The sequence below is a fragment of the Canis lupus genome, chromosome 3, assembly GCF_011100685.1.
Source record: "Canis lupus familiaris isolate Mischka breed German Shepherd chromosome 3, alternate assembly UU_Cfam_GSD_1.0, whole genome shotgun sequence".
NCBI classification, from domain to species: domain Eukaryota; kingdom Metazoa; phylum Chordata; class Mammalia; order Carnivora; family Canidae; genus Canis; species Canis lupus.
The window spans coordinates 52,786,008-52,811,890 of record NC_049224.1 but is presented as its reverse complement, the minus strand read 5'-3'; the positions used below and the strand labels follow the sequence as shown (position 1 = coordinate 52,811,890).

The following is a 25,883-nucleotide window of genomic DNA, read 5'->3' as shown; positions in this document are numbered from 1 at the left end:
AGAGAGGCAGAGAGACATAGGCAAAGGGAGAAGCAGGCTCCATGCAGGAAGCCTGATGTGGGACTTGATTCCAGGACTCCAGGATCACGCCCTGAGCCAAAGGCAGATGCTCAACCACTGAGTCGCCCAGGCGTCCCTGTCCTCAATTTTCTAATCACTTCACTGACTTGAAAATGAGTCAAAGGAGAGAGCATTGTGCCAGGAAGAAGGGGTAAACTTGGAAACATCGAGTCCAGCTCAGGGTTCCTGCCCTTTTAAAACAAAATTTTATGCTTTAGTATCAAGGGATATAGAATTTATCACATTTATGAAGAATTCCATTAGGTAGAGTTCAACCTCAGTTTTGTCAAGTTCCTAAGGAGTAAGAAGACTTACCTGCACTGCCTTCAGCAGCCCTTGTACAGTTTGAAGGGGCAGAAAGGATAAATAGTCAAAAGTTTCTGTGACTTTAGAAGAACAGCTCTGAAGAACTAGGGGTGCATACATGATGATACTTGAAAGCAGATCTGAAAAACAAAATCTATAGTAAGTTGCCTCAAAGCATAAAGATATTTCTTTTTCTTTTTTTGGTATTTTTTTATTGGAGTTCGATATGCCAACATATAGTATAACACAAATAAAAGAAAAATAAATATGGGAAAAGAAATGGTAAAAAGTTTTTGGTTTCTTTTCCCAAGTCAAATATATCACAAAATAAATTTCTCTGATCCTATATAATTTTTCTATGGTCAGTGTAACCAGAATACTTCAAACTTTCTTCTGTGATAATATTAAGACTACAAAAATTAATCTAAAAGAAGGGAAGAAATCCATTAGACTGACAAGTAGCAGATGTCTTCCTATTTCCAGGCTAAAGTAAATCAAGAGATATCTATGAACTTTTATTATGTGTAAGCACATATACATATATAAATAAATATATATAAATATGTATGTAGATATACAAAATATAAATATACAAAACCATAAAGCATGGTTTCTCTTCCTTCAAGAATTTTAATTTAGTTTGGAGTCAAGAAAAATATATCTTGAAAGAATGAAAGAGGTAAATAACAGATCAATACCAGGTATCTAATAATCCCAAATACAGTTTATTTCCTAGCAAATGTTAAAGAGAGAGTCTAAGAGGAGCTCAAAGAAGAGGAGATCATTATGAATTGGTGTGCTTTAGGAGAGTGAAGAGGAGAAGAATTTAAACTGGATTCTGAAAGAAGGAATGCTAAGGAGAGATGGAAAAATATGAAAATGATACAAATGTCTCAAGATGAAAAATTTACTGGACGAGAACAATAGCAGAAAAAAAGATTTGGGAACTTCAAGTTATACTAATACAAACGATTTAAAACAAAACAGTAAAAAAGACTAAAAAAGAAAATCTATGAGCTACATTAACAATGTGGGGCAGCCTACTATATACATAATGCTGTGGGGCTGAGGGAGATGTGGGGAGTGTGTGCTGGTGGGAAGGAGATGACAGAAAAAAATTTTTTAAGAAATAATATATCAGGATGTGAGGGTGATCTGGCTGCAACATCTGTCACCCCATTGATTGCCAGGGTTGATTCAGCTGATCTGGCTAGCTAGGCGGGTGTCCCCTTCCTCCCTCACTGCTCCTTGTGCATTCCTCCTGAAGCTGCGTGCTCGGTCGAAGAGGACGACCATCCCCGATAGAGAACTATTCTTTGGTCAAGGGTATATGAGCAGCTGTGCTCCCCTGCTAGAACCTCCAAACAAGCTCTCAAGAAATAATATATCGGGATCCCTGAGTGGCGCAGCTGTTTGGCGCCTGCCTTTGGCCCAGGGCGCGATCCTGGAGACCCGGGATCGAATCCCACGTCGGGCTCCCGGTGCATGGAGCCTGCTTCTCCCTCTGCCTGTCTCTGCCTCTCTCTCTCTCTGTGACTATCATAAATAAATAAAAATTAAAAAAAAAAGAAATAATATATCAAAATATGCCAAACTTTTTAAAAAAAATATATACATTTTTAAAAATTTTTATTTATTTATGATAGTCACAGAGAGAGAGAGAGAGAGAGAGAGGGGCAGAGACTCAGGCAGAGGGAGAAGCAGGCTCCATGCACCGGGAGCCCGAGGTGGGATTTGATCCCAGGTCTCCAGGATCGCGCCCTGGGCCAAAGGCAGGCGCCAAACCGCTGCGCCACTCAGGGATCCCCAAAATATGCCAAACTTAATGAAAACCAAAAACCTACAAATCTAAGAAGCTTGACAAACTCCAATCACCGGAAACATGGAGGAAGCTACACTAAAGCACACATAATTGCTTAAAACCACCAATAAAAATCTGAAAAGAAAAAAATTATATAGAGAGGAACAAGGATATTAATGAAAGTTGACATTAGAAATGATGAAAACCAAAAGAACAGTAAAGTAACATCTTTAGAGCACTAAAAGGAAAAAACCTTGTCAATTTATTTTTTAAAAAGATTTTAAAAATTTATTATTTATTCATAGACCTGGAGAGAGAGAGAGAGAGAGAGGCAGAGACACAGGAGGAGGGAGAAGCAGGCTCCATGCAGGGAGCCCGACGCAACTCGATCCTGGGACTCCAGGATCGCGTCCTAGGCCAAAGGCAGGCGTTAAACCACGGAACCACCCAGGGATCCCCAAACCCTGTCAATGTAGAACTCTATACCCAGCAAAAATATCTTTCAAAAAGCTAACACTAAATGAAGACTTTTTGTGACACACAGAAGAATCCAACAACGGTAGATCAACAGTATAAGAAAGTTAAAGGTAGTCGGACAGAAAATGATACTGGATAGAAATCTGGATCTAGGGGTGTTTGGGTGGCTCAGGGGTTGAGCGTCTGCCTTCAGCTCAGGACATGATCCTATGGTCCCGGGATTGAGCCCCACATCAGGCTTCCTGAATGGAGCCCCTGCTTCTTCCTCTGCCTTTCTCTGTCTCTCATGAATAAATAAATCTTAAAAAAAAAAAAAGAACGAAAGAAATCTGGATATACACAAAAGCACCAGAAATGGTAAATGCATGGGTAAAAATAAAAGATATTTTCTTATTTTAAAAAATTTGAAAGACAACTGACTGTTTAAAGCAAACATAACAACAATGTAGATATAATTCAATAACTAAAGAAATAAAATGTATGAGAACAGCACAAGTCACAGGAGTGGAGGTAAGAAATGGAGGTATACTGTTGGGGTATACCACTACTTAAAGGTATTAACTATAGTAAGTTAAAGATGTATCATAAACACTAAACCAAACACAAAAGAAAATAAAACAGAGGTGGAGGCAATCAAATTAGCAAGATAAAATGGAATTAAAAAAATTTCAATCCAAAAGAAGGCAGAAGAGGAGGAAAATGGAAACCAAGTACAGAAGAAAAAAGAGCCAGATGATAATCACATTAAAAAAATCATATTAAACGTAAATGACGTGCCCTGATTTAAAAAGTCCAAGATTATCAAAAAAGATTTAAAAAGACGCAATTGTATGTTTTCTATAAGAAACTCATGCTAACTAAAAAGATATAAATAACTTAAAAGCAAAAAGATGGGGAAAAGAAAACCCATGCTATCACTGATCAAACAAAAACTGCAGAGGAGAGTCTGGATTGTACAGTAGGTTAGGCATCCAACTCTTGGTTTTGGCTCAGGTCATGATCTCAGGGTTGTAAGATAAGCCCTGCATTGGGTTCCGGGCTCAGCACAGTGTCTGCTTAAGATTCTCTCTCCAAAAAAAAAAAAAAAAAAAAGGATTCTCTCTCCCTGTCCCTCTGCCCCTCCTGCTCATGTTCTCTCTCTAAAACAAACAAATAAATAAATCTTAAAAGAAAACTGGAGAAGTTATATTTATATCAAGGTAGACTTCAGAACAAATAGTATTCCCAGGAACAAAAAAGATCATTTCTTTTCTTGTTCTTTTTTAAAAAGTTTTTATTTATTTATTTGACAGAGAGAGTGCATGACAGCACAAGGGCAAGGGCAGAGGGAGAGAAAGAAGCAGGCTCCTGGCAAAGCAGGGAGCCTGATGTGGGGCTCAATCTCAGAACCCTGGGATCAGGACCTGAGCTGAAGGTAGAGTCTTAACCAACTGAGCCACCAGGCACCCTAAAAGATCATTTCATACTGATTAATAGGTCAATTAAGCAAGATGACATAACAATCCTAAACAAGTATGTCTCTAATAACAAAGTTTAAAAACACATAAAGCAGGAAAGGATAGAACTAAAAGAAACAGACACATTGATAATTACAAAGCAGATACCTCAATACTCTTTTTTTTTTTTTTAAAGATTTTATTTATTTATTCATGAGAAACACACACAGAGAGGGGCAGAGACACAGGCAAAGGGAGAAGCAGGCCCCATGTAAGGAGCCCGATGTGAGACTCAATCTCGGATCCCAGGATCATGCCCTGAGCCAAAGGTGGATGTTCAACCGCTGAGCCACCCAAGTGTCCCTCAATACTCCGCTCTTAATAGTTAACAGAAGTAGACAGAAAATCTTAAAAGGACATAGAAGATTTGAATCATCTGATATAATTGAGTTATGGAAAACTGCACCTAACAACAGCAGAATACATATTCTTTCCAAAGTAAACAGAACATTTTTCAAAATGGACCATATTCTGAGAATTATAAAGCAAGTCACAATAAATTTTTAAAAATTTATGTCGTAGGGGTGCCTGGCTGGCTCCATTGCAAAAGCATGTGACTCTTAACCTTGGGGTTGTGAGTTTGGGCCTCACACTAGGGGTAGAGATTACTTAAATAAATAAACTTTATAAAAAACCATTCAGTTGGAGGCAGTATGTTTTATAACCACAAACCAGAAATGAACAACAGAAAAATATCTGGAAAATTTTCAAATATTCAAAGACTGAACAATATACTTCTAAACGACAGATGAGTTGGGATACCTGGGTGGCTCAGCGGTTGAGTGTCTGCCTTTGGCTCAGGGTGTGATCCTGGGGTCCTGGGATCAAGTCCCACATTGGGCTCCCTGCATGGAGCCTACTTCTCCCTCTGCCTATGTCTCTGCCTCTCTCTCTGTGTCTCTCATGAATAAATAAATAAAATCTTTAAAATGATACATAGGTTAAAGAACAAATCACAAGGGAAATTAAAAAGTATTTGGAACTGAATGAAAATTTTAAAAATTTATGGGATGTAGCTAAAGCAATTTTTGATGGAAATTTATAATTTAATGCTTGCTTTGGGATAAAAAAAAAGTCTCAAATTCATGCCCAAGCTTCTAACCAAAAACACAGATTAAACCCAAAGTAAGCAGTAGAAAGGCAACAAAAAAGAGCAGAAATAAATGAAACTAAAAACAAAAACAAGGAGAAATCCAGTGAAACCAAAAGCTGTTTTTTTAAGATTAATAAAATTGATCAATCTCTTGCTTCAGTGAAGGAAAAAGAAGATGCACATCATGGCTATCAGGAATAAGAATACTGATGTGCGTCAATACAGAACATACAGTCATTAAGAGGAACACATTCTCAACAACTTCATGGTAAATTTGATAAATCATATGAAATGGTGAAATTCCTTTAAAGACATAAACTACCAATGTTCACCCAGATTTAGAGAACTTGAACAACAGTTTTTATTAAGCAAATGTTAGTTAAAACCCTTCACACAAACAAAAGGAAACTTGAAACATCAGGAAGAAAAAGCAATGTACACATCCAAGTGAATATAATAGACTACAAGCTGGCATACTTTTTCCATAAAGGGCCAGATAGTAACTATTTTATGCTTTATTGACCACATGGTATAAATGACAACTATGCAACTCTGTTAGTATATTGTAAAGGCAAGATAGATAACACACAAATGATCGAGCTTGGCTATATTCCAATAATACTGTACTATAAACTCAAATCTACATTTTTCATAGGACATGAAATACCCTTCTTTTGATTTTTTTTTCAATCACTTACAAGACTAAAATAAACCCAAAGCAAGCAAAAAATAAGAAATAAGAAGCAGAAGGGCATCTGGGTAGCTCAGTCTGTCAAGCATTCAACTCTTGGTTTTGGCTCAGGTCATGATCTCAGGGTCATGGGATCGAGTCCTGTGTCAAGCTCAGTGCAGAGTCTGTTTGAAATTCTTTCCCCCTACCCCTCCCTCTGCTCCTTCCTTGGCTTGTACTTTCTCTCTCTCAAATAAATAAATGAAATTTTTACAAAAGAAGAAGAAATCAAAGAAATTGTAAACAGAGAACACTGGAGAGCATCTAAGCCAGAAGGTCATTCTTCAAAAGATCAGTAAAACTGACAAGTCCCTAAGCCAAACTGATAAAGAAGATGAAAACCACTGATATCAGGAATGTTTTGATTTATAGGTGACATGATTTCTATATAGAAAATCCTAAGGCATTGCCAAAAAGCAATTATAACTAATAAAGTGGGTTTAGCAATGCTGCAGGATATAAGATCAGTATAAAAAAGAAGCCGTTTCTATTTCTACATGCTAACAGTTAACAATAAGAAATTGAAATTTTAAAAATACCATGTACAATAGCATCAAAAAAATGAAATAGGGATAAAGCTGAAAGATATGCAAGATTCACATTGAAGTTTACAAACATTGCTAAAAGAAATTAAGGAAGGTCTAAATAAAAGGAGATCTCTACTGTGTTCACGGATGGGTTGGAAGACTCATATTATTAAGATGTCAACTGTCTCCCAAATTGATCCATAGATTCAAGGCAATCTTAATCAAAACATGACCAGGTTTTTAAATTTAATTTTTTAAAGTTTTATTTATTTATTTATTTATTTTTAAAAAGATTTTATTTATTTATTCATGAGACACACAGAGAGCAAGAGCGAGCGAGTGAGCGAGCACCAGAGACACAGGCAGAGGGAGAAGCAGGCTCCATGCAAGGAGCCCAATGTGGGACTCGATCCCGGATCTCCAGGATCAGGCCCTGGGCTGAAAGCAGTGCTAAATCACTGAGCTATCCGGGCTGCCCCTGCCCAGGTTTTTATAATTAAAAAAAAATTTTTTTTTTAATTTTTATTTATTTATGATAGGCACACAGTGAGAGAGAGAGAGGCAGAGACACAGGCAGAGGGAGAAGCAGGCTCCATGCACCGGGAGCCTGACGTGGGATTTGATCCTGGGTCTCCAGGATCGCGCCCTGGGCCAAAGGCAGGCGCTAAACCGCTGCGCCACCCAGGGATCCCTAAAAAAAGTTTTTTTTTAAAAGATTTTATTTATTTATTCATGAGAGACAGAGAGAGAAAGAGAAAGAGAGAGAGAGAGGCAGGCAGACACACAGGCAGAGGGAGAAGCAGGCTCTATGCAGGGAGCCTGACATGGGACTCAATCCCAGGTCTCCAGGATCAGGCCCTGGGCTCAAGGCGGTGCTAAACTGCTGAGCCATCCGGGCTGCCCTCTGACCAGGTTTTTTAAAATAAAAATTGACAAGCTAATTCTACAACTTATTTGGAAATGAGATTTTCCAAATAGAAATTTGGAATTTAGATTAACCAAAATTATTTTGAAAAAGAACAAAATTGAAAGATTTACACTATTTCATTTATTACAAAGGTATAGTAATCAAGACAATAACAGATAACTGGAACAGAAGATTCCTAAAATAGACCCATATTTATATGGTTGGTTGATTTTAGCCAAGGTGCCATGGTAATTCAATGAAAACAAGAAAATCTTTTTAAAAAATTGTGAAGTAACTGGATAGCCAAATGGTGGGGGGACGCTGTTACTTCACATCACACATAAAATTTAACAAAAATGGATCACAGATCTAAGTATAAGAGCTAAAATCATAAAGCTTCTAGTAGAAAACATAGGAAAAAATCTTAGTGAATCTTTGTGATTTTATTTGGCAAAGATTCTTTAATACATGACATAAAAAGCAGGAACTATAAAAAGAAACTGATTGATAATTGACAAGTTAAAAATACTTGCTCTTTAAACAACAACACTGTTAAAAAAATTAAGTCAAACCACAGACTAGGAGAAAGTATTTGCAAAACACATATCTGACAAAGGACTTGTATTTAGAATATGTAAAGAAGTTTTACAACTCAGTAATAAGGGGGCAAACAATTCCATTTTTAAAAATTGACAAAAGATTTGAACAGACATTTGAAAACCATGAGATACTATCATGCACCTATCAGAATGACTAAAATTAAAGACTAACCATACCAAGTATTAGTTACAATGTGGAGTGACTAGCAACATCTGGTAGGAATATAAAATGGATTACCACTTTGGAAAGCAGTCTGGCAGTTTTATTAAACGTAGATCTCCCATATGATGCAGCATTCCACTACCAGATATTTTCCCAAGAGAAATGAAAGCATATTTCCTCAAAAGATTTACACCTGAATGTTCACAGCAGCTTTATCCATAATAGCCCCAAACCAGAAACAACCTACATAACCTGTCCACAAGTGAATGAATAAAAAAGTCGAGATTATATTCTCAGCAAATAGTGTACTACCAACAATAAAAAGGGATCAACTACTGATACATGCAACAACCATGGAAAAATCTCACAAGAATTATGCTGAGTGAAAGAAGCCAGACAAAAAAAGGAGTGCATACAGTAGGAGTCCATTTACATACAATTCTAAAAATGGTAGCTGTACATGTCAAAAGTCATCAAACTGTTATGCTTAAATATGTATATATTACTGTACTTCAGTTATAATTCAATAAAGCTGTAAAGAAAGAAAAAAAAGTAGAATAAAGTGTCAAGTACTGAACTTTGTAAAATCTTGACACTTAAGTATAGAAGGAAAAGAACCATTAAAGGAGGAAGAGAAGAACTGATCACATGCAGGGTAAGAAGCAAACTGTTAGTTATCAGAGAACCTATCTAAGCAAGTTTCAGGGGAGTTATAAACTGTGTTGAAAGAAGAGAAATTAGGAAAGTCAGTGGCTAAGAAAAGACCAGTGGATTTGGCATTAGAAGATATGCATCAAACTACAGAGAGGAGAATTGAAGCCAGAATGTCAAGGGTTAAAGGAACGGGAGGTCAATGAGATGCAGTGTAAGGACAATACTCACTGGAGAAATAGTAAAACTGAAGAGACTGAGCTGATGCAAGATAGAAGTTTCACTCATCGGTTATATGCTCCTTTCCTTCTTGATGACCACAAACAATATAAATACACTTATGGCTCATTGGCATTATAATCAAAGATATTGGACTAAGCTACTGCAACATTAAATTTTTTTTTCCAGGACCTGGGCACCTGGGTGGCTCAGTCGGCTAAGCATTTGACTCTTGATCTCCACTCAGGTCTTTTTTTTTTTTTTTTTTTTTAAAGATTTTTTATTTATTTATTCATAGAGACACACACACACACAGAGAGGCAGAGACACAGGCAGAGGGAGAAGCAGGCTCCATGAAGGGAGTCTGACGTGGGACTCGATCCCGGGTCTCCAGGATCCCGCCCTAGGCTGCAGGCGGCGCTAAATCGCTGCACCACTGGGGCTGCCCCATCCACTCAGGTCTTGATCTCAGCATTGTGAGCTCAAGCCCTGCGCTGGCTTCTATGCTGGGCACGGAGCCTATTTAAATAAAAAATTCCAGGGCCAAAACAGTATATTTGCATGAAAATATTCCTTAGAACTTTCACACCTTTTCACAGTTCAATACCTAAGTAATGACTGATGGGAGAGGATGCTCTAGTAACAACCCTGTTGAGTACTTGCTCCAGAATTTCTTGTCTGATCATCTCATGGATCTAAAAAAATAGAACAGTCAATAAAATATTCCATAGTGACCTTCAGCTTACAATTGCATCAATTCATGTTAGGCAAAACTTGACTATTTCAAAGACAAATATAGTGTGAGTCATCTGGAAAGACAGAATCACTTAATTCTATCCTCATTCTGTTCTCAGAAGATTCATTAGCAGGGTGAACTACCATGTTTATTAGCCTAAGAGAGAGCTCACACAAAAGTATTGCCATGTCTTAGGTTCAGCATCAAAAAGGAAAACTTCTACTTAAGGTATCCATTACATGCCAATACTCATTATCTGACAGTATGCTATGCATGACTTTCATCTTAAAATTTAAAAGCCCATGAAAACTTCTGGAAATCTCAAAAATCTTAACCAAACCCTTCCTCAGTTTCTGGAAGCACAGCAGTCACCTAAAAAAAAGACCTGTTTTAAACTTTCACTCAAATTTTCATTAAAATTCTTACCTCAACTTGATTACTTCAAGGTACAGACTAATTTCTTTCAGACTTCAGAATAACAATAGATTATTAGTAAATTATATGCTCTACAGATGCTTTGACAAAGACAACATAACATCTGTGTGAAAGCAAAGAGAACCTCACTAGTTTAAAAAAAAAACATTTAAAATAAAAAATATTAAAATCTCTTACTCTTTTAATCAGATTACTATTAAAAAGGGCCGTTTATATCATCTAACACACAACAGTCAAGGACTATTATATGCATTCGCTTCATAGTTCTGGATCAGAACACTAGATTCACATTTAAATTAGTCTCCAAATAGTATATTCAGCACATACTTTTGGCATGTAGCTATATTAATTCGATGTCAAGAAAATGACATAGAGGAATCATTAACAGAGTTGTTTGGCCTCAGACATAACCTAGCTTTTGTTTTAGTTGAAAGGAAATGCATTTTTGAAAGCTATTTCAGAAATTAAGATTGAGAGGACAGTTGTTATATAGCAATAGATTTAAAAAATATAAGAATTATTTTGGTTTCTTTAAAAACAATGAACCAATAAGCATGATTCTTCAAGCTTGATGTAGCGACCTAAAAGATTATCTTTTATATAAAGTAATAGCGTCCAAAAGCACCCCCTAAAACAGAAAATGATCAAAAATGATTTACTACTAGAGGAAGAAGAGGAAATCATGGAAAGCTAATTTATATTCAAACTTCTAAGAAGCAGAAAAAAGGAGAAATTAAAATAAATGAAGAACTCATATAAATAAAGGATGAAAAAGTAAATATTCCAGCTGGATCTGTCATGTTTTAATTACTATCCCAACCTCTGTTCCTGGAAACTGCTGCATACTCAAATATCCTTGTCCTCCGAACTCCCAGACTAATGTCATGCCCTGTTGATAATATAATTTTACAGAATTAACTGGAGACTCACCTTAAAAGTTTCCAACAGAATATTAGCTCCCAGCTTACATGCATGCTGGTTTGGTATTTTAGAAAGACTTGAGCTGGTTTCAATAGTCTTTCCATCAAGAATCTTCTTTGGCCCATATGAATCCATCAAAATGAAGCCAAATTCTACCAGGCCCTGAGTAACATGATCCCAACTATGAACACTGCAAGAAAACAAAGCTTAGTTAAAAAGAAAAACCTTCACATTCACTGCCATATTTACACATTTCTCAAAACTTGATCTGGATCACCAACACTCTTCACATGAACCTTTTTTTTTCATGCGTACTTATCTGTTGGATTTTGGAATTCCTGTCAGTATTTCCACTGAGAGAACACTGGGAAAATCCAGAAACTACAGAATATTCAAAAACATACAGATGAAACTAGAATATTTCAGTGTACTAACCATTACATGTTTCCATTCAGGATTTCATGACTCAAGTTAATTGTTGCTTCTTCTATTTCCCCCATGACACTAACAACACTTATATTCTATCCATGCTTTAAAGTTTGCCTCTCTCCCTAGACTGAGTTTCTACATGGTAGAGACCCATCTTGTAGTCATATTTCTACCCATACAGCCTGGCTTAAGACTAACATTTAGAAGGCACACAGTAAATATTTATAGCATGAATATTTACATTCATATTTATATATTTATATCACATGCACACTTATAGTACAAATCAATGTATGATCTGGTTTCAAAAACATGAGGTAAACCTACAAATAACCTTTTGCACAGCAGCAGAATCCTTGGTGATTTTATAACTTTTAATGTTACCCACAGTACTGGAAATGATACGCTTACAATAACCTCTATATTATTATATCTACCTGCTAAACAGCAACAGATTATAATATAGGATTAAAGAATAAAGGCCACACTTGTGAAAATTCTCATAATATTTTGACAGATTTTAATAATATTCATACTCTGGAAATCTGGGATCAAGATAATAGACTGAGCTCATGCTCTATTTTTCTTACTCCCAATACCTATAAATGATGGAAAAGATACACATCTGTATGTATGTGGCTATATAAGGTGCACATACACAGTCCATAATATGGAAAATTAAGATGTGTTTTTGACTGACGAGAAATTATAAAGAATCCTTAAAAAGTGAAAGAAATGTAACACAAGAATGAAAGATGAAGCCACAGACCACATGGTGCAAAATGAAGGGGTAGTTCCCAAAGCAGATACCTAAAGTAGATATGCTGGGAACTGGAAGGGACTTTAGGGCAACTGGGGTGAGGACTAGCTGGAATTTCCCAGCACGAACAGTTAGGTACACAACATTCTTCTCTACCTTCTTCCCCAACAGCCCACTGCACCCCCAGTTTATGGTAAGAAGTGAGCAAAAATGAGGCCTGTCCTTAGGTGGGATCTGTGAGTAGAGGAGCTTGGGCCTCAGTGGTGGAGAAGCACTCTGAGAGTATGGCAACATGCTGGAGAATTAGGGAGGTCAGCCCCTGGCATATCCCACCACTATCTTCACATCAGAGGTAAACCGTATTAAACAGTACAGCACTGTCAGACAAACTAACGGTGAACACCAACAACGAGACAACCAATAATCACCAAATATAAGGGAAAAGAGCACGTTGAAAGAGAAGCACCAAAATTCAATGAACACCTGAGGGAAAGGGTTAATGGAACAAAAAGAAGATTTTTAAAAGTCTAATAAATACCCTTAAGTGATATTATAGCATGAAACAAAAAATAGACTGTTATGAAAAAAACAATTGGAAATGTTAGAAATGAAAAACATGATTGCTAGAGTGTAAAACTCAACAGATAAACCTAAAGGTAAAATAAACAGAGCTGAAGAACAAATTAATGAAATAAAAGAATCAAGGGATTTTTGTAGAATTTCACATAAAAAGACAAAAATATGAAAAGCTTGAAAGAAAAATTAAGAAACGCAGCACACAAGGACATTCCAACAGCTAACAGGAGGGAATGGAGATAAAAAAGGGAGGGATTAATTAAAGAAAATAAGGAGAAAAGCAGAGTTTAGGACATGAATCCTTATAATTGAAAGGGCATGTATCAAGCAGGAATGAATTAAAAAGGAATCTATGTAAATTGTGTTAAATTTCAGAACATCAAAAATAGAAATGAAGTCTTGTAAGTGCCCATGAATATTATCTGCAATAGTACAAAGAATCAGGTAATCAGACTTTCCGTCAGTAATTCTAGATGCAAAAAGACAACAGAAAATGATTATAAACCTAAAATTTTATGTCAAACTATTGTTCAGTGGGAGGGCAAAAATCAAAACATTTTCAGATATGACAATACTCAGATTATTGCTTAACAATCTTTATAAGGATTATTGAAAGAAGTGGATAAATATGTGTACTAAGGTTCTTTTTTTTTTTTTTTTTAAAGATATTTATTTATTTATTCATGAGAGAGAGAGAGAGAGAGAGAGAGAGAGAGAGAGGCAGAGGGAGGAGAAGCAGGCTCCATGCAGGGAGCCTGATACGGAACTCGATCCCAGGACTCCAGGATCACGCTCTGGGCCAAAGGCAGGTGCTCAACTGCTGAGCCACCCAGGTGTCCCAAAATAGATTTGTTTAGGGGCACTTGAGTAGCTCAGTCACTTAAGTGTCTGCCTTCAGCTCCCTGCTTGACAGGGAGCCTGCTTCTTCTGACCCTCTCCCCAACTCATGTTCTCTCTTTCCAATAAAAAAATCAATCAAATGGATTTGTCTAAAACTGCTGATTCAGTTTCATTCCACCGGCCCTAAACTTCAACAGTTAAAGCAAATAAAACTTTTAATGTGTGTGTGCGTGTTTTTTTTTTTTTTTTTAACTCACCTAAAAAGCCAATAAAGACTCAGACCAAGAAAGAGTTGTAATATCATGACAGGGTCAAAGGCACCTAGTTTAGTTTTGTATTCTTGCTATCAAGGTGGCCAAGAAATCAAATCTTGGGATTTAAGGATTTTTTGATACAGGAAAAGTTTGCTTGACCAATTTCAAGGGATTAAACCTCAATGTGTGAAGACAACAGCCACCATCATCAGTTCTCTCTGCTGAGCCCCACATATGACATCATGGTGCATTTTCTAACACTAAAATACCTTATGAACCTACTGGGGTTTGGTTCAGGAACTCACCTATTCTTTACGACTTCCAAGATCATGGTTGAAACACAAGACCTTTGAGTGACTAGATTCTGAAGAAATTTTGAACCTTGAAGAAGCTGAAGATCTTTAAAGCTTTTTACAACTGAAGCTTTTAAAAGGTCAAACACCTAAAATAATGAAAGAAATAGGAAAATGAAGCAAAAAATAATAGCCCATGCTTTAGAATCTTTACTTTGTTAACTTCCTACTTGCTGCCATATACTGGTGTCCCTAAGATAGCTATTTTACTAGCTGAATATGATACAAAAATCATGACTTTCAGTGGGTGTTTAAGAGTTGAAGACAGGTAGGCATTCCTTAAGAGAGAAAAGGGCTGGAGCCCCTGAGTGGCCTCACTTCGTTATGTGTCTAACTCTTGATTTCAGCTCAGGTCATGATCTCAAGGTTGTGAGACCATGTCAGGCTCCACGCTGGGTATGGAGTCTGCTTAAGATTTTCTTACTCTGGCACACCTGGGTGGCTCAGTCATTTAAGCATCTGCCTTCAGCTCAGGTCATGATCACAGGGTCCTGGGATGGAGCCCCACATCGGGCTCCCTGCTCAGTGGGGAGCCTGTTTCTCTCTCTCCCTCTGCCCGTCTCCCTGCTTATGCTCTCTCTCTCAAATAAAATCTTAAAAAAAATTTTTTTTCACTATTATTTAAAAAAAAAAAATTCTTTCATTCTCCCACTCCTTCTGCTCCTCCCTACCTGCCTTGCTCTCTCTTCGAGAGAGAGAGAGAGAGAGAGAGAAGAAAGGGGTAAAAATCAGTATCAATATTACCCACAATCAGGGAACACACATGATAAAAAAAGGGAAAGTAGTTTATATTTCCATATTTGCAACGAAATGGTTCTCATTAATTTCAACTCAATCAGGGACAACTTCTTAGAAAGCTGCAACATCACAGACCGCAAGTGAATTCCCAGCTAAAGTTCCCATCTCACCACCCGGACTGTGTGATAAGCTTCCACTCTGATTCCCATCTTACCACTGGGCTTATCACCCACAAGAAGTAAAGGTATAAACCAAGAACCTGAGACATCTCCAGGCAGCTCCCAGGAAACAGAGTGGGCCTACACACCTTACAGAGGACTTTTCTGCCAGCAGAAGGCTAATAAAGGGTTCTTGTACTCCATATCAACTACAGAAAGAACCAAAAAGTCAGTAATGAATACCTGTTCCTCATATCTTTGTATTCTTGTTACAGAGAGCAGGAGGGCAATGCTGAAGGGACATATGTTATTACTGAAATCTTGTCCTGCCTACAGAGAAACCAAAAAGGAGTCATTATTTACATCTTAAAAGAAGAACAAAACCTACTGAAAACAGGTCCTTAAATGGATCAGAAACCTGAACTTAAGACCTAAAACTGTAAAACTTTAAAAACAAAATGTATTGGAAAATCTTTAAAACTTTGGATTCAGTAAAAATTATTTAGATACAACCCAAATGCATAATTTATAGCAGAAAAAATTGAAAAACTGGACCCCATAAAAATTCTAACTTTAGTGCTTCAAAGGACACCATTAAGAAAACAGATGAGCCACAGGCTGGGAGAAGTACTTGCTAACTATATACATGATAAAGGACTTAGAATACATAAAAAATTCTTAAAATTCAAGAAGACACACAATCAAAAAATGGGCAAAAGATTTAAATAGACATTTCCCCAGAGAAGGCAAAACACACAAAAAAATGCTCAATTATCAGTCATTAAGAGACTGTAAAGAAAAACAGTGAGATACTGTTTCACACACACTGAAACAGCTATGATAAAAAAGACAGTAACAAATGTTGGTGAGGATGTTCAGAAATAGGAACTCTCATACAGTGCCAGTTTGGGAATGCAAAATAACCACTTTGGTGGTTTCTTAAAAATGTAAACATATATTTATCACTTGTAGGTGTCTGTTCAAGAGAAGTGAAAACACATGTCCACAAAAAAGACCTGCATGTGAATGTTCATAACAGCATTATTCGTAACAGCCCAGAATTGGAAACAGTTCAAAAGTCCATCAACTGGTGAACAGCTAAACCAACTGATAGATCGACACGATAGAATACTATTAAACAAGAAAAAGGAATGAAATACTGACACGGGCTACAACACATGGATAAACTTTGAAAACTTGATGCTAAACAAAAGAAGCCATACACAAAAGATCATATACTGTATGATCCCATTTATAGGAACTGTCTAGCAAAGGTAAATCTATAGAGACAGTAGATTAGTGGTTGCCTGGGCCTGGGACGGGAAAACTGGGAATGGGACTTCACAATAAATGGGCTGAAGGATCTTACAGGGTGATGAAAATGTTTTAAACCTGGATGACGGTGATGGTTGCACAACAAGGTAAACTTATGAAAAATTACTGCATTGTAAACTTAAAATGGGTGAATTTTATGTTATGTAAATTATGTCTCAGAGAAAGACAAATACCATATGATTTCATTCATATGTGGAATTTAAGAAACAAAACAGATGAACATAGGGGAAGGGAAGGAAAAAGAAGATAAAAACAGAGAGGGAGGCAAACCCTAAAGAGACTTTTAACTCTAGGAAACAAACAGGATTGCTGGAGGGCAGGTGGGTGGGCAGATGCAGTAATTGGGTGATGGGCATTAAGGAGGGCACTTAATGTAATGAGCCCTAGGTGTTATATGCATCTGATGGATCATTACATTCTACCTCTGAAACTAATAATATACCATATGTTAACTAAATCGAATTTAAATTTAAAAAATAAAATAAAGGGATCCCTGGGTGGCGCAGCGGTTTGGCGCCTGCCTTTGGCCCAGGGCGCGATCCTGGAGACCCGGGATCGAATCCCACGTCAGGCTCCCGGTGCATGGAGCCTGCTTCTCCCTCCTCCTGTGTCTCTGCCTCTTTCACTCTCTCTATGTCTATCATGAATAAATAAATAAATCTTTAAAAAAAAAAAATAAAAATAAAAAATAAAAAATAAAAAATAAAATAAAAATTAAAAAATCATATCTCAGTAAAATTTTAAAAATAGGTCTTTGAGGCCTAAAATAAATGATAACCAAAAGACAACAACACCCAAAGACAAAACAGAAAACCAACAAACAAAAATACAGTGGAGTAGACCAAGAAACACAAAACTTGGTGAGTGGTGCCTGGGTGGCTCAGTACATTAAGTATCTGCCTTTGGCTCAGGTCATGATCCTAGGATCCTCCTCCTGTTTAGCAGGAGCCTGTTTCTTCCTCTCCAGACTGCTTGTGCTCTCTCTGGCTATATTTCTCTCTCTCAGGTAATAAATTAAAAAAAAAAAAAAAGAAAATCTCTGCTCAGCAGGGAGTCTGCTCCTCCCTCTCCCTCCGCCCCCCCCTTGTCCCTGCTTATACTTTCTCCAAAATAAATAAATAAAATCTTAAAAAAAAAAAAAGAAAGAAATACAACAGAGAGCCCAATGCGAGGCTCCATCCCAGGACCCTCAGATCATGACCTGAGCCAAAGGCAGACGCTTACCTGATTGAGCCACTCAGGTGCCCCTGATTTCTAACTTTTAAATGATCCCCCCTCCAAAAAAATTAATAATAATAATAATAATAATAATAACATATGCAAGAAAGTGAAATAAAGTAAATGTGGCAAGATATTTAAAAACTGGTGAACCTAAATGAGAGGCATATAGATGCTCACTGTGCTACAGTGTTTCAAATTTTCTGTGGGTTAAAAATTTCTAAATAAAATGCTGAAGGAAAAAATAGGTCCTTTATCTGTATACTACTTTTCTTTAAAAGAGTTTGAAACACTTCTGGTTTTTACCTTACCATTTCACAAATACTTAATGATAAATGACTTATTTTCATAAAACCCCATAATATACTACTAAAAATAGGCAATATCCCAATTCTTAAATGGGGAAACAGAGCTCAAGGTTGAAGCTCACATAAGAGGGGATCCCTGGGTGGTGCAGCGGTTTAGAGCCTGCCTTTAGCCCAGGGCCCGATCCTGGAGACCCGGGATCTAATCCCACGTTGGGCTCCCGGTGCATGGAGCCTGCTTCTCCATCTGCCTATGTCTCTGCCTCTCTCTCTCTGTGACTATCATAAATAAATAAAAATTTAAAAAAAAAAAAAAAAGCTCACATAAGACGACAATGGAACTATGATTAAATGTTAAGCTTCCTGCTGAACAGTCCCCATTTTTTTTCTTTTTAAACATCAAAACATTTAAGGCATAGTTTTAAAATGGAATTTGCTTAAGAATGTAGTGACATATATTTCCTACTTTCTTTTTTTTAATTTAATTTAATTTTTAAATTTCCTACTTTCAAAGTAAAAGGCACCCTCTAAATCCAGGGTCATCGGCCCCAGGCGTCCCCGCCCGCGTCCCTCCCGCCGTGGCCGCCCGGGACCTCCGACCTGAGCCATGTTCACCCGCACCCACGCCCGGGGGCCGCGCACGGAGCCAGGCCTGCCGCAGGGTCCCTGCCCCGGCGTGGAGGGGGCGCCCCGGAGCCCCGCGGAGGACAGCCCCGGGCCCGCCGCCCCCCAGGCGCATATACCATGATAGCACCCAATGAAAACCGAAGAAGTCAGATACAAAGGATTGCTGAGCAAGAGCTGAAGAATCTTGAGAAGTGGAAGGAGCAACATAGAGCGAAGCCTGTTAACCTGGTGCCAAGGCGGTTAGGTGGAAGCCAATCACAGGCTGAAGTCCGGCAGAAACAACAACTCCAACTGATGCAATCTAAATACCAGCAAAAGCTAAAAAGAGAAGAATCTGTGAGAATCAAGAAGGAAGCAGAAGAAGCCCAAATCCAAAAGATGAAGGCAATTCAGAGAGAGAAGAGCAATAAACTAGAGGAGAAAAAAAGATTTCAAGAAAACCTCAGAAGAGAAGCATTTAGAGAGCACCACCAATACAAAACTGCTGAGTTCTTGAGCAGACTGGACACAGAGTTGCCAGACCGGAGTACCCGTCCAATTGCTTTTCCTGACCCACAGTCTTCAACTTGGGCCAGAAGCCGGGCTTATAAGGATTCTCTAAAGGAGGAAGAAAATAAAAAATTGCAAAAGATGAAGGAGGAACAACATCAGAAGAGGGAATTACTGGAATTTAACCAACAGCAACAGGAGGAAGCAAGAACCAAAATCCACCAAGCTGAACACAGGAGGGTAAATAATGTTTTTCTGGACCGGCTCCAAGGCAAAAGTCAACCAGGTGGTTTGGAGCACTTTGGAGGCCACTGGAATATGAATAGTGGTAACAGCTGGGATGTGTGAGAAATATTTACTTACATCTGTCCTTTGTCAACTGACCTTGAAGGACCTCACTTGATGCTTTTCCTTAATGCTACTTTGTTTACCCTTGCTATTTTACCTTGACTTCAAATTGCCCACCTACTCAGCTGAACAATTGAGGATGACCAGTTTTTCCCTATCATTATTTATGGGTGTTCGCAGGAGCTGCTTGCTAAGCTCATATTAAATTTCTACTACCAGTGGAATTTTACACTATTTTCCTCATTGGTTTCACATGTTGTTGGAAGCATAATTACAGCAATGTTAGTATGATGAAAAAGGAGGGAATCATTTGATAGTCTCACGCTTGCAAGAGCTTTGGACGCTACATGCTTGTCTCTTTAAGCAGCTAATTCTTATGTAATTCTCAGATCAGGTTTGGGGAAGCTTTGGCATTTTTTAGATTTTAAGCTCTATGTAATCCGGGGTACAAACTTGGGCAAAAGAAAATGATAAATCTTTTATACTCTTTTAAATACATTTACAAATAAATTTTGAAATACTTCTAAAAATAAATAAATAAATAAATCCAGGGTCATCGTACAATGCTTCCACTTGTCTTCTATAATTAAGGGATATCAGAGAGGCTTGAGTTCAAATATCCGTTTCATAAAGAGATCCTAGATCACCATAAGTCTGTAGCTACCTTTAAGTGCTTCAGGAGTTCTCTGCCTAGTTCACAGTCCAGTTTGATGGCAAACACGATGTGTAGGATAACGGTGCCTTCAACATGACGAAGTTCACCTGATGGCACAGTAACAAGATCCAACAGCCTAAAAGATTCAACAGAAAAGGATGAGCTACAGTTTGAGCAAGAGACAAAAGTACAGACAGTACAGTTGTACAGTTGGTCAGCTGAACAAGCAGACCAACTCAAGGTGAATTCATACTATCACTGGAGGCAGCAAATAGAAATTCTACTGCTCTATTCCTGCTCCTTTATAACAAAACTTGACAGAATTGTCTATTGTCATTAATTACACTTTTTTACCTCTTCTCAGTTAAATCCAATTCAACCAGGCTTCTGCCCCTCTCCACCCACTCTCCTCAAATTGACTATTCTTGTAAATTACAAATGACCTCTATGTTGCCAAAACCAATAATCTAGTTCCACCTTAACACCTCAGCAGACATGAAACAGTTGACAATTTCTTTCTTGAAACACTCTCTTCTCTTCTGGTGTACTGTCACTCAATTCTTCTCCATTTTTTTTTTTTTTTCCCTGCTGGCTCATCCTCGCTTTACGTGGTGGAATGCTCCTGAGCTCAGTCTTGATTTTCTTTTTCTTCACAATTTCCCTAGGATTCCCCAGTCAGTCCTGTGGCTTTAGTTCTTTCCAATCTCTTATTTCCAGTCCTGACCTCTCCCTCTAACTCTAGACTCTCTGCTTAATACCTCCATATGGGATGCTAATACACATCTGAAACTTAACATGATTAAAACTGAGCTTATTTTGTCTTACATCTGCTTTTCAGTCTTTCCTAACTCAGTATATAAGACCACCTTCTAATCAATTGCTCAAGCCAAATAACAAAGTTACCCTAGAGTAGAAGCGGTAGGCTGCAATTGGATTAACAGCATGAGCTCTGCAGCCAAACTGCCCTGATTGAACTCTCAGCTCTACTACTATATATAACCTTGGGATATTCCTTAATTCCTCTGTGCCTCAGTTTCCACATGCATAAAGTAGAAGCAAAATAGGGTTCTTGTGAGGTTAAGGTGCTTAGAACAGCACCAGGCACAGGTGCTTCAGAAAATATCTTTTTCAGACACGTTAACTATTCCACTAGCTGAGAATGTTTTCTCTGATTTATATATTGTGGTTCTTATCATTCAGGCTTCAGTTAAAGTGGCACGCTCTCCAAGAGGTTTCCCTTGACCACTCAATGTTAAGTAGCTACACTGTCACTATCACTTCATCCATTTGAGTTACCTGCATAGCACTTCCTAATATTTTTATTTATTTCCTGTTCTCTTCTCACCAATACTTAAACTCCTGGAGAACAGGGACCTTGCCTGACTGGTTCATCATTGTAGCCCCAGGGCCAAAGAGTTTCTGGCTCAGAAGAGATAAAAATAGCTTATTAACTTGCAATTTACACAACAATTACTGCTCTGCTCCTGAAGAGCTGTAAATGAGCAAGGCGAAGAGGCTGCTTTAGTACTGAGCAGCTCAGAGAGGACTAGGGAAGTTCTGTGCTGAGGTGAAGGTAGGGACTGGAAGGTTAAATAACAAGGGTAAAACACACATAAGATGCAACTGTAAAAAAGATTTTAGGGATCCCTGGGTGGCGCAGCGGTTTGGCGCCTGCCTTTGGCCCAGGGCGCGATCCTGGAGACCCAGGATCGAATCCCACATCGGGCTCCCGGTGCATGGAGCCTGCTTCTCCCTCTGCCTGTGTCTCCGCCTCTCTCTCTCTCTCTCTCTGTGTGTGACTATCATAAATAAATAAAAAAAAAAAAAAAAAACTTTAAAAAAAAAAAAACAAAAAAAAAAAAAAAAAAAAAGATTTTATTTCTGTACTGTATTACTCACTCATCACCACTCTGTTCCTCATTGTGCTGCTTATCTAGCTCGCTGAAGAAAGTTATGATTCCTTCCAAAGCCCTCCTTCTGCTTCCCTAAAAAAATACAGAACAGGTAAGGTCTCCTCATAAAAGACAAGATCACCAAGTTGAACTTCCTAAATAGGTAAATTACAACCTGAAGTCACACTAAGCATTTATAGAATTTTTTTTTGTTGTTGAAATTGTGTTTGAAATGCATCTTAGTGTTAGACTTAGGTTAAGGGGCCGTTAGCCCACCCTCTTTGAGATCTTCATCCCTTCTGCTACCACGCATACACAGATTGTGAGAGTACAAGAGTCATATAGGTTTCTGAGGCTGAGAAGCATGATCCTTTTACCCATCATATCATCAGACATGAAATGAAAGCATTTATGCCTTAGTATGTAAGCCAAGAGTATGAAAAGCTGAATGGCCCAACTGATCATTCCACCAGAGATATAAAAAACATCTGTATATTTGTTATTTATACCTTTGAGGAGAGAACCAGAAGCTGATAGACAAGAGGTGGTATTTCTTGAAGATTCAACTTGGAGAACATTCTCAACACTTTTTCCATCACAAATTCCACCTCTTCTGCAGTCAGAGGGACATCCCTGTGGATCAAAGACTCTCAAGGCCAGAGCTATGGCCTAATTTGGGAGATACCAGAATATTATAACTGACCTTTGGTTTTTATCAAAGAGAGAACTTTATTTTTTTTTAATTTTTATTTATTTATGATAGTCACACAGAGAGAGAGAGGCAGAGACACAGGTAGAGGGAGAAGCAGGCTCCATGCACGGGAGCCCGATGTGGGATTCGATCCCAGGTCTCCAGGATCGCACCCTGGGCCAAAGGCAGGCGCTAAACCACTGCGCCACCCAGGGTTCCCCAAAGAGAGAACTTTAAAGGGGACCAAAAAACTTACATAAGCAAAGTCACATTGGAAAAGAAACCATAGTTATACTTTAAATAAGCAATTAAAGTAAAAAGAGGGGAGAAAATCTTAGAAAAGAGAGGTACAAATACTCTTAATTGGGGGAAAGCAGTGTGTGAGCTTCCTAAATTTCAATTTCTAGCAGGCAAGTTCAAATAGCAGGGTATAAAGAGAAAAGGGAATAATGATACTTACTTGAACATGGAAGTGAGTTGGATTACATATTGCCGATCCCATCTGGTTAAAGAAAATGACAAGTATGAAAATTTATCTCAATTTAACTTATTTGCATATTACTTTGAAAAAATTAATAAGGAGGGAAAAAATTAAGGCCATTTCAAGTACCACCGGAAAACAAGATAAAATAACCAATGAAATAACAGCTTTTAACCTCTAAAACTATAAAAATAAAAGTCTGGTGATAGTACTAGGAATTTTTGGGAAACAAATGCTCTCCACATACTGTTTTAGATAGTATATACTGATATAACCCTTCTGGAAAGACAAGCTGACAATACTTATCAAGTTTAAAAATGCAAATAACCACAGATCCCCTAATTAGTATTAGAAATATATCCCAAGTACATGCTTATATAAGGTCACCTAGATATCTAAGGATGTTCATTGCAACACTTTTTATAGTAGCAAAAAACCCAAATTACCATATATTATTTGTTGGGAAAAAAAAAAACCCTACTCTTAACAACTGGAGATTAGCCACTTACAACAGAATAGCATGGAACTATTAAAAAGAATGATGTAGAGTTGTATATACCGACATGAATAGATGTGTTAAATGAAAAATGCAAGGTGGGATCCCTGGGTGGCACAGCGGTTTGGCGCCTGCCTTTGGCCCAGGGCGTGATCCTGGAGACCTGGGATCGAATCCCACGTTGGGCTCCCAGAGCATGGAGCCTGCTTCTCCCTCTGCCTGTGTCTCTGCCTCTCTCTCTCTCAATCTGTGTGACTATCATAAATAAATAAAAATTAAAAAAAATATTTAAAAAAAAGAAAAAGAAAAATGCAAGGTATATTACAATGTGTATTGAATAAACTCTTTAGTGTATTAAAAACAAACAAGGGGAGCCTGGCTGGCTCTGTGAGGAACATGTGACTCTTGATCTCAGGGTCGAGTTTAAGCCCCATGTTGGGTATATAGGGATTATTTAAAGCTAAAACTTAAAAAAAAAATCTTTTTTTTAAAGATTTGATTTATTTATTCATGAGAGACAGAGAGAGGCAGAGACACAGCCCTGCAGGGAACCTAATGCAAGACCCAATCCCAGAACCCTGGGATCATGACCTAAGTTGAAGGCAGAAGCTCAACCACTGAGCCACTCAGGTGCCTCTCTTTAAAAAAAAAAAAATTTTTTTTTAAATATTTTATTTATTTATTCATAGAGACAGAGAGAGAGAGAGAGAGGCAGACACAGGCAGAGGGAGAAGCAGGCTCCATGAAGAGAGCCTGACGTGGGACTCGATCCAGGGTCTCCAGGATCACACCCTGAGCTGCAGGCGGCGCTAAACCGCTGTGCCACCGGGGCTGCCCGTTTTTTTTGTTGTTGTTTTTATGTTTTAAGATTTTTAATTTAAAAACAAATAGATAAGCACACGTGAGCTGATACATACTTATAATGTCATAAAAGCTGTTACTTCTGATTTACATAATCTTGTGGGCTCCCTTCTGTTTCTTTTTAATGTACCCAAATGTAATCATTCTATTTTACAACCAAGTATTCTCTTTATTTCACTGACTATATAGCAAGAAGTTTTCATCTTTGGTGGTTTTGTGCATCTCATTTTTAATGGGTTTAAGTTTCATGGAGTGTTCTATCTTACCTAACATAGGTTACACACCATAACCTACATTTCTCTATCATTGTAACGCTTAAGCGGGTCACAAAGTTCTGGGTTGAACATTTGTATGTATGAGTATTTTCTTATTATGTTGGAATCTTTCCTTAAAGTAGATTCTCATATTTCTGGTTTAAAGATACAACCATTATTTATATATCCCACCCATTCAAAAAACATATAAAAGATATACAGCAGCAGAGTGACTTCCCAGCCTTAAGGACCTTGGGAGTCCATAAAACACTGGAGGACAAAACTGCTTTAAGATGAACAATCAAGTAAAGAGAAACTATATTGTAGTCTTAGAACAGAAAATATAGGTATTTCTCAAAAATTCATCACAGACTAAATGGTTTTACAGTTGTACATTATAAACAAACAAAAAAAGACTAAAAACTTAATGACACAAATTCCTGATATAAACAATAATCCTGTTTTTTTGCCAATTGTATGTCTGAGAAAGTGCTACACATTTTAAGACTTACCTGCCAGAACACAGGGTGTTAATCAACTGCTTCTTACATTCTTCCCCACTCAGTACACCTAGAAATGCAAAATACACTGAGAAATAAATCTGATTAAGTGACTAGCTGAAAATGCCACTAAAATTCAAAGAAAATTACCTTTTCCATAAGCGAGATTTTCTTTATTGGCAACAAGGGCAGTGAGAATAATGGGTAACAACTCCAAAGATCTTCCATTCGTTAAGCTGCCCTCTTCGATAGCACCAACAAACTCCCTGGCTAATTCAACCAGCAATGGTCCTGGAAAATTATGAGCCTAAAAATTCATGGGATAAAGAAAATGTTAAGCAGAAATCTAGAGTCTTGGTATCTCTTTCCACAAAGCAGTGTCTTTTGCTGAATTAATAGAAGTGGCACTAAAACCCAGAACTGGTCCTATAAGGGATCCAGGAAATCGTTCTGATCTAGAGAAACTTATAATTGTAAAAGATTTCAAAGGTCAAAATCCTAA

At 37.7% G+C, this 25,883-nt stretch overlaps 2 protein-coding genes across 7 annotated transcripts in view; one reads left to right on the top strand and one right to left on the bottom strand.

Annotated features, from left to right (window-relative positions):
• Positions 1–25,883, bottom strand: part of FANCI (FA complementation group I) — a 74,839-nt gene that overhangs the window by 35,684 nt on the left and 13,272 nt on the right. For 4 of the 6 annotated variants that reach the window (XM_038532820.1, XM_038532822.1, XM_038532824.1 and 1 more), the window contains exons 5-15: positions 25,532–25,688; positions 25,394–25,451; positions 23,250–23,291; positions 22,608–22,731; positions 22,106–22,191; positions 20,216–20,342; positions 15,473–15,559; positions 14,286–14,422; positions 11,131–11,311; positions 9,637–9,724; positions 376–506 (exon numbers count right to left, since the gene is read on the bottom strand). In XM_038532820.1, the coding sequence (XP_038388748.1) occupies positions 376–506; positions 9,637–9,724; positions 11,131–11,311; positions 14,286–14,422; positions 15,473–15,559; positions 20,216–20,342; positions 22,106–22,191; positions 22,608–22,731; positions 23,250–23,291; positions 25,394–25,451; positions 25,532–25,688 (1,218 nt within the window). The remainder of the gene's footprint in view (positions 1–375; positions 507–9,636; positions 9,725–11,130; positions 11,312–14,285; positions 14,423–15,472; positions 15,560–20,215; positions 20,343–22,105; positions 22,192–22,607; positions 22,732–23,249; positions 23,292–25,393; positions 25,452–25,531; positions 25,689–25,883) is intronic. The other 2 variants (XM_038532823.1, XM_038532825.1) reach the window with 2 other exon arrangements.
• LOC102154313 (epithelial-stromal interaction protein 1-like) lies at positions 16,626–20,083 on the top strand. Its single transcript, XM_038532121.1, has 2 exons — positions 16,626–16,631; positions 18,625–20,083. Exons 1-2 carry the CDS (start codon positions 16,626–16,628, stop codon positions 19,549–19,551), a joined length of 933 nt encoding a protein of 310 aa, XP_038388049.1. The 3' UTR covers positions 19,552–20,083.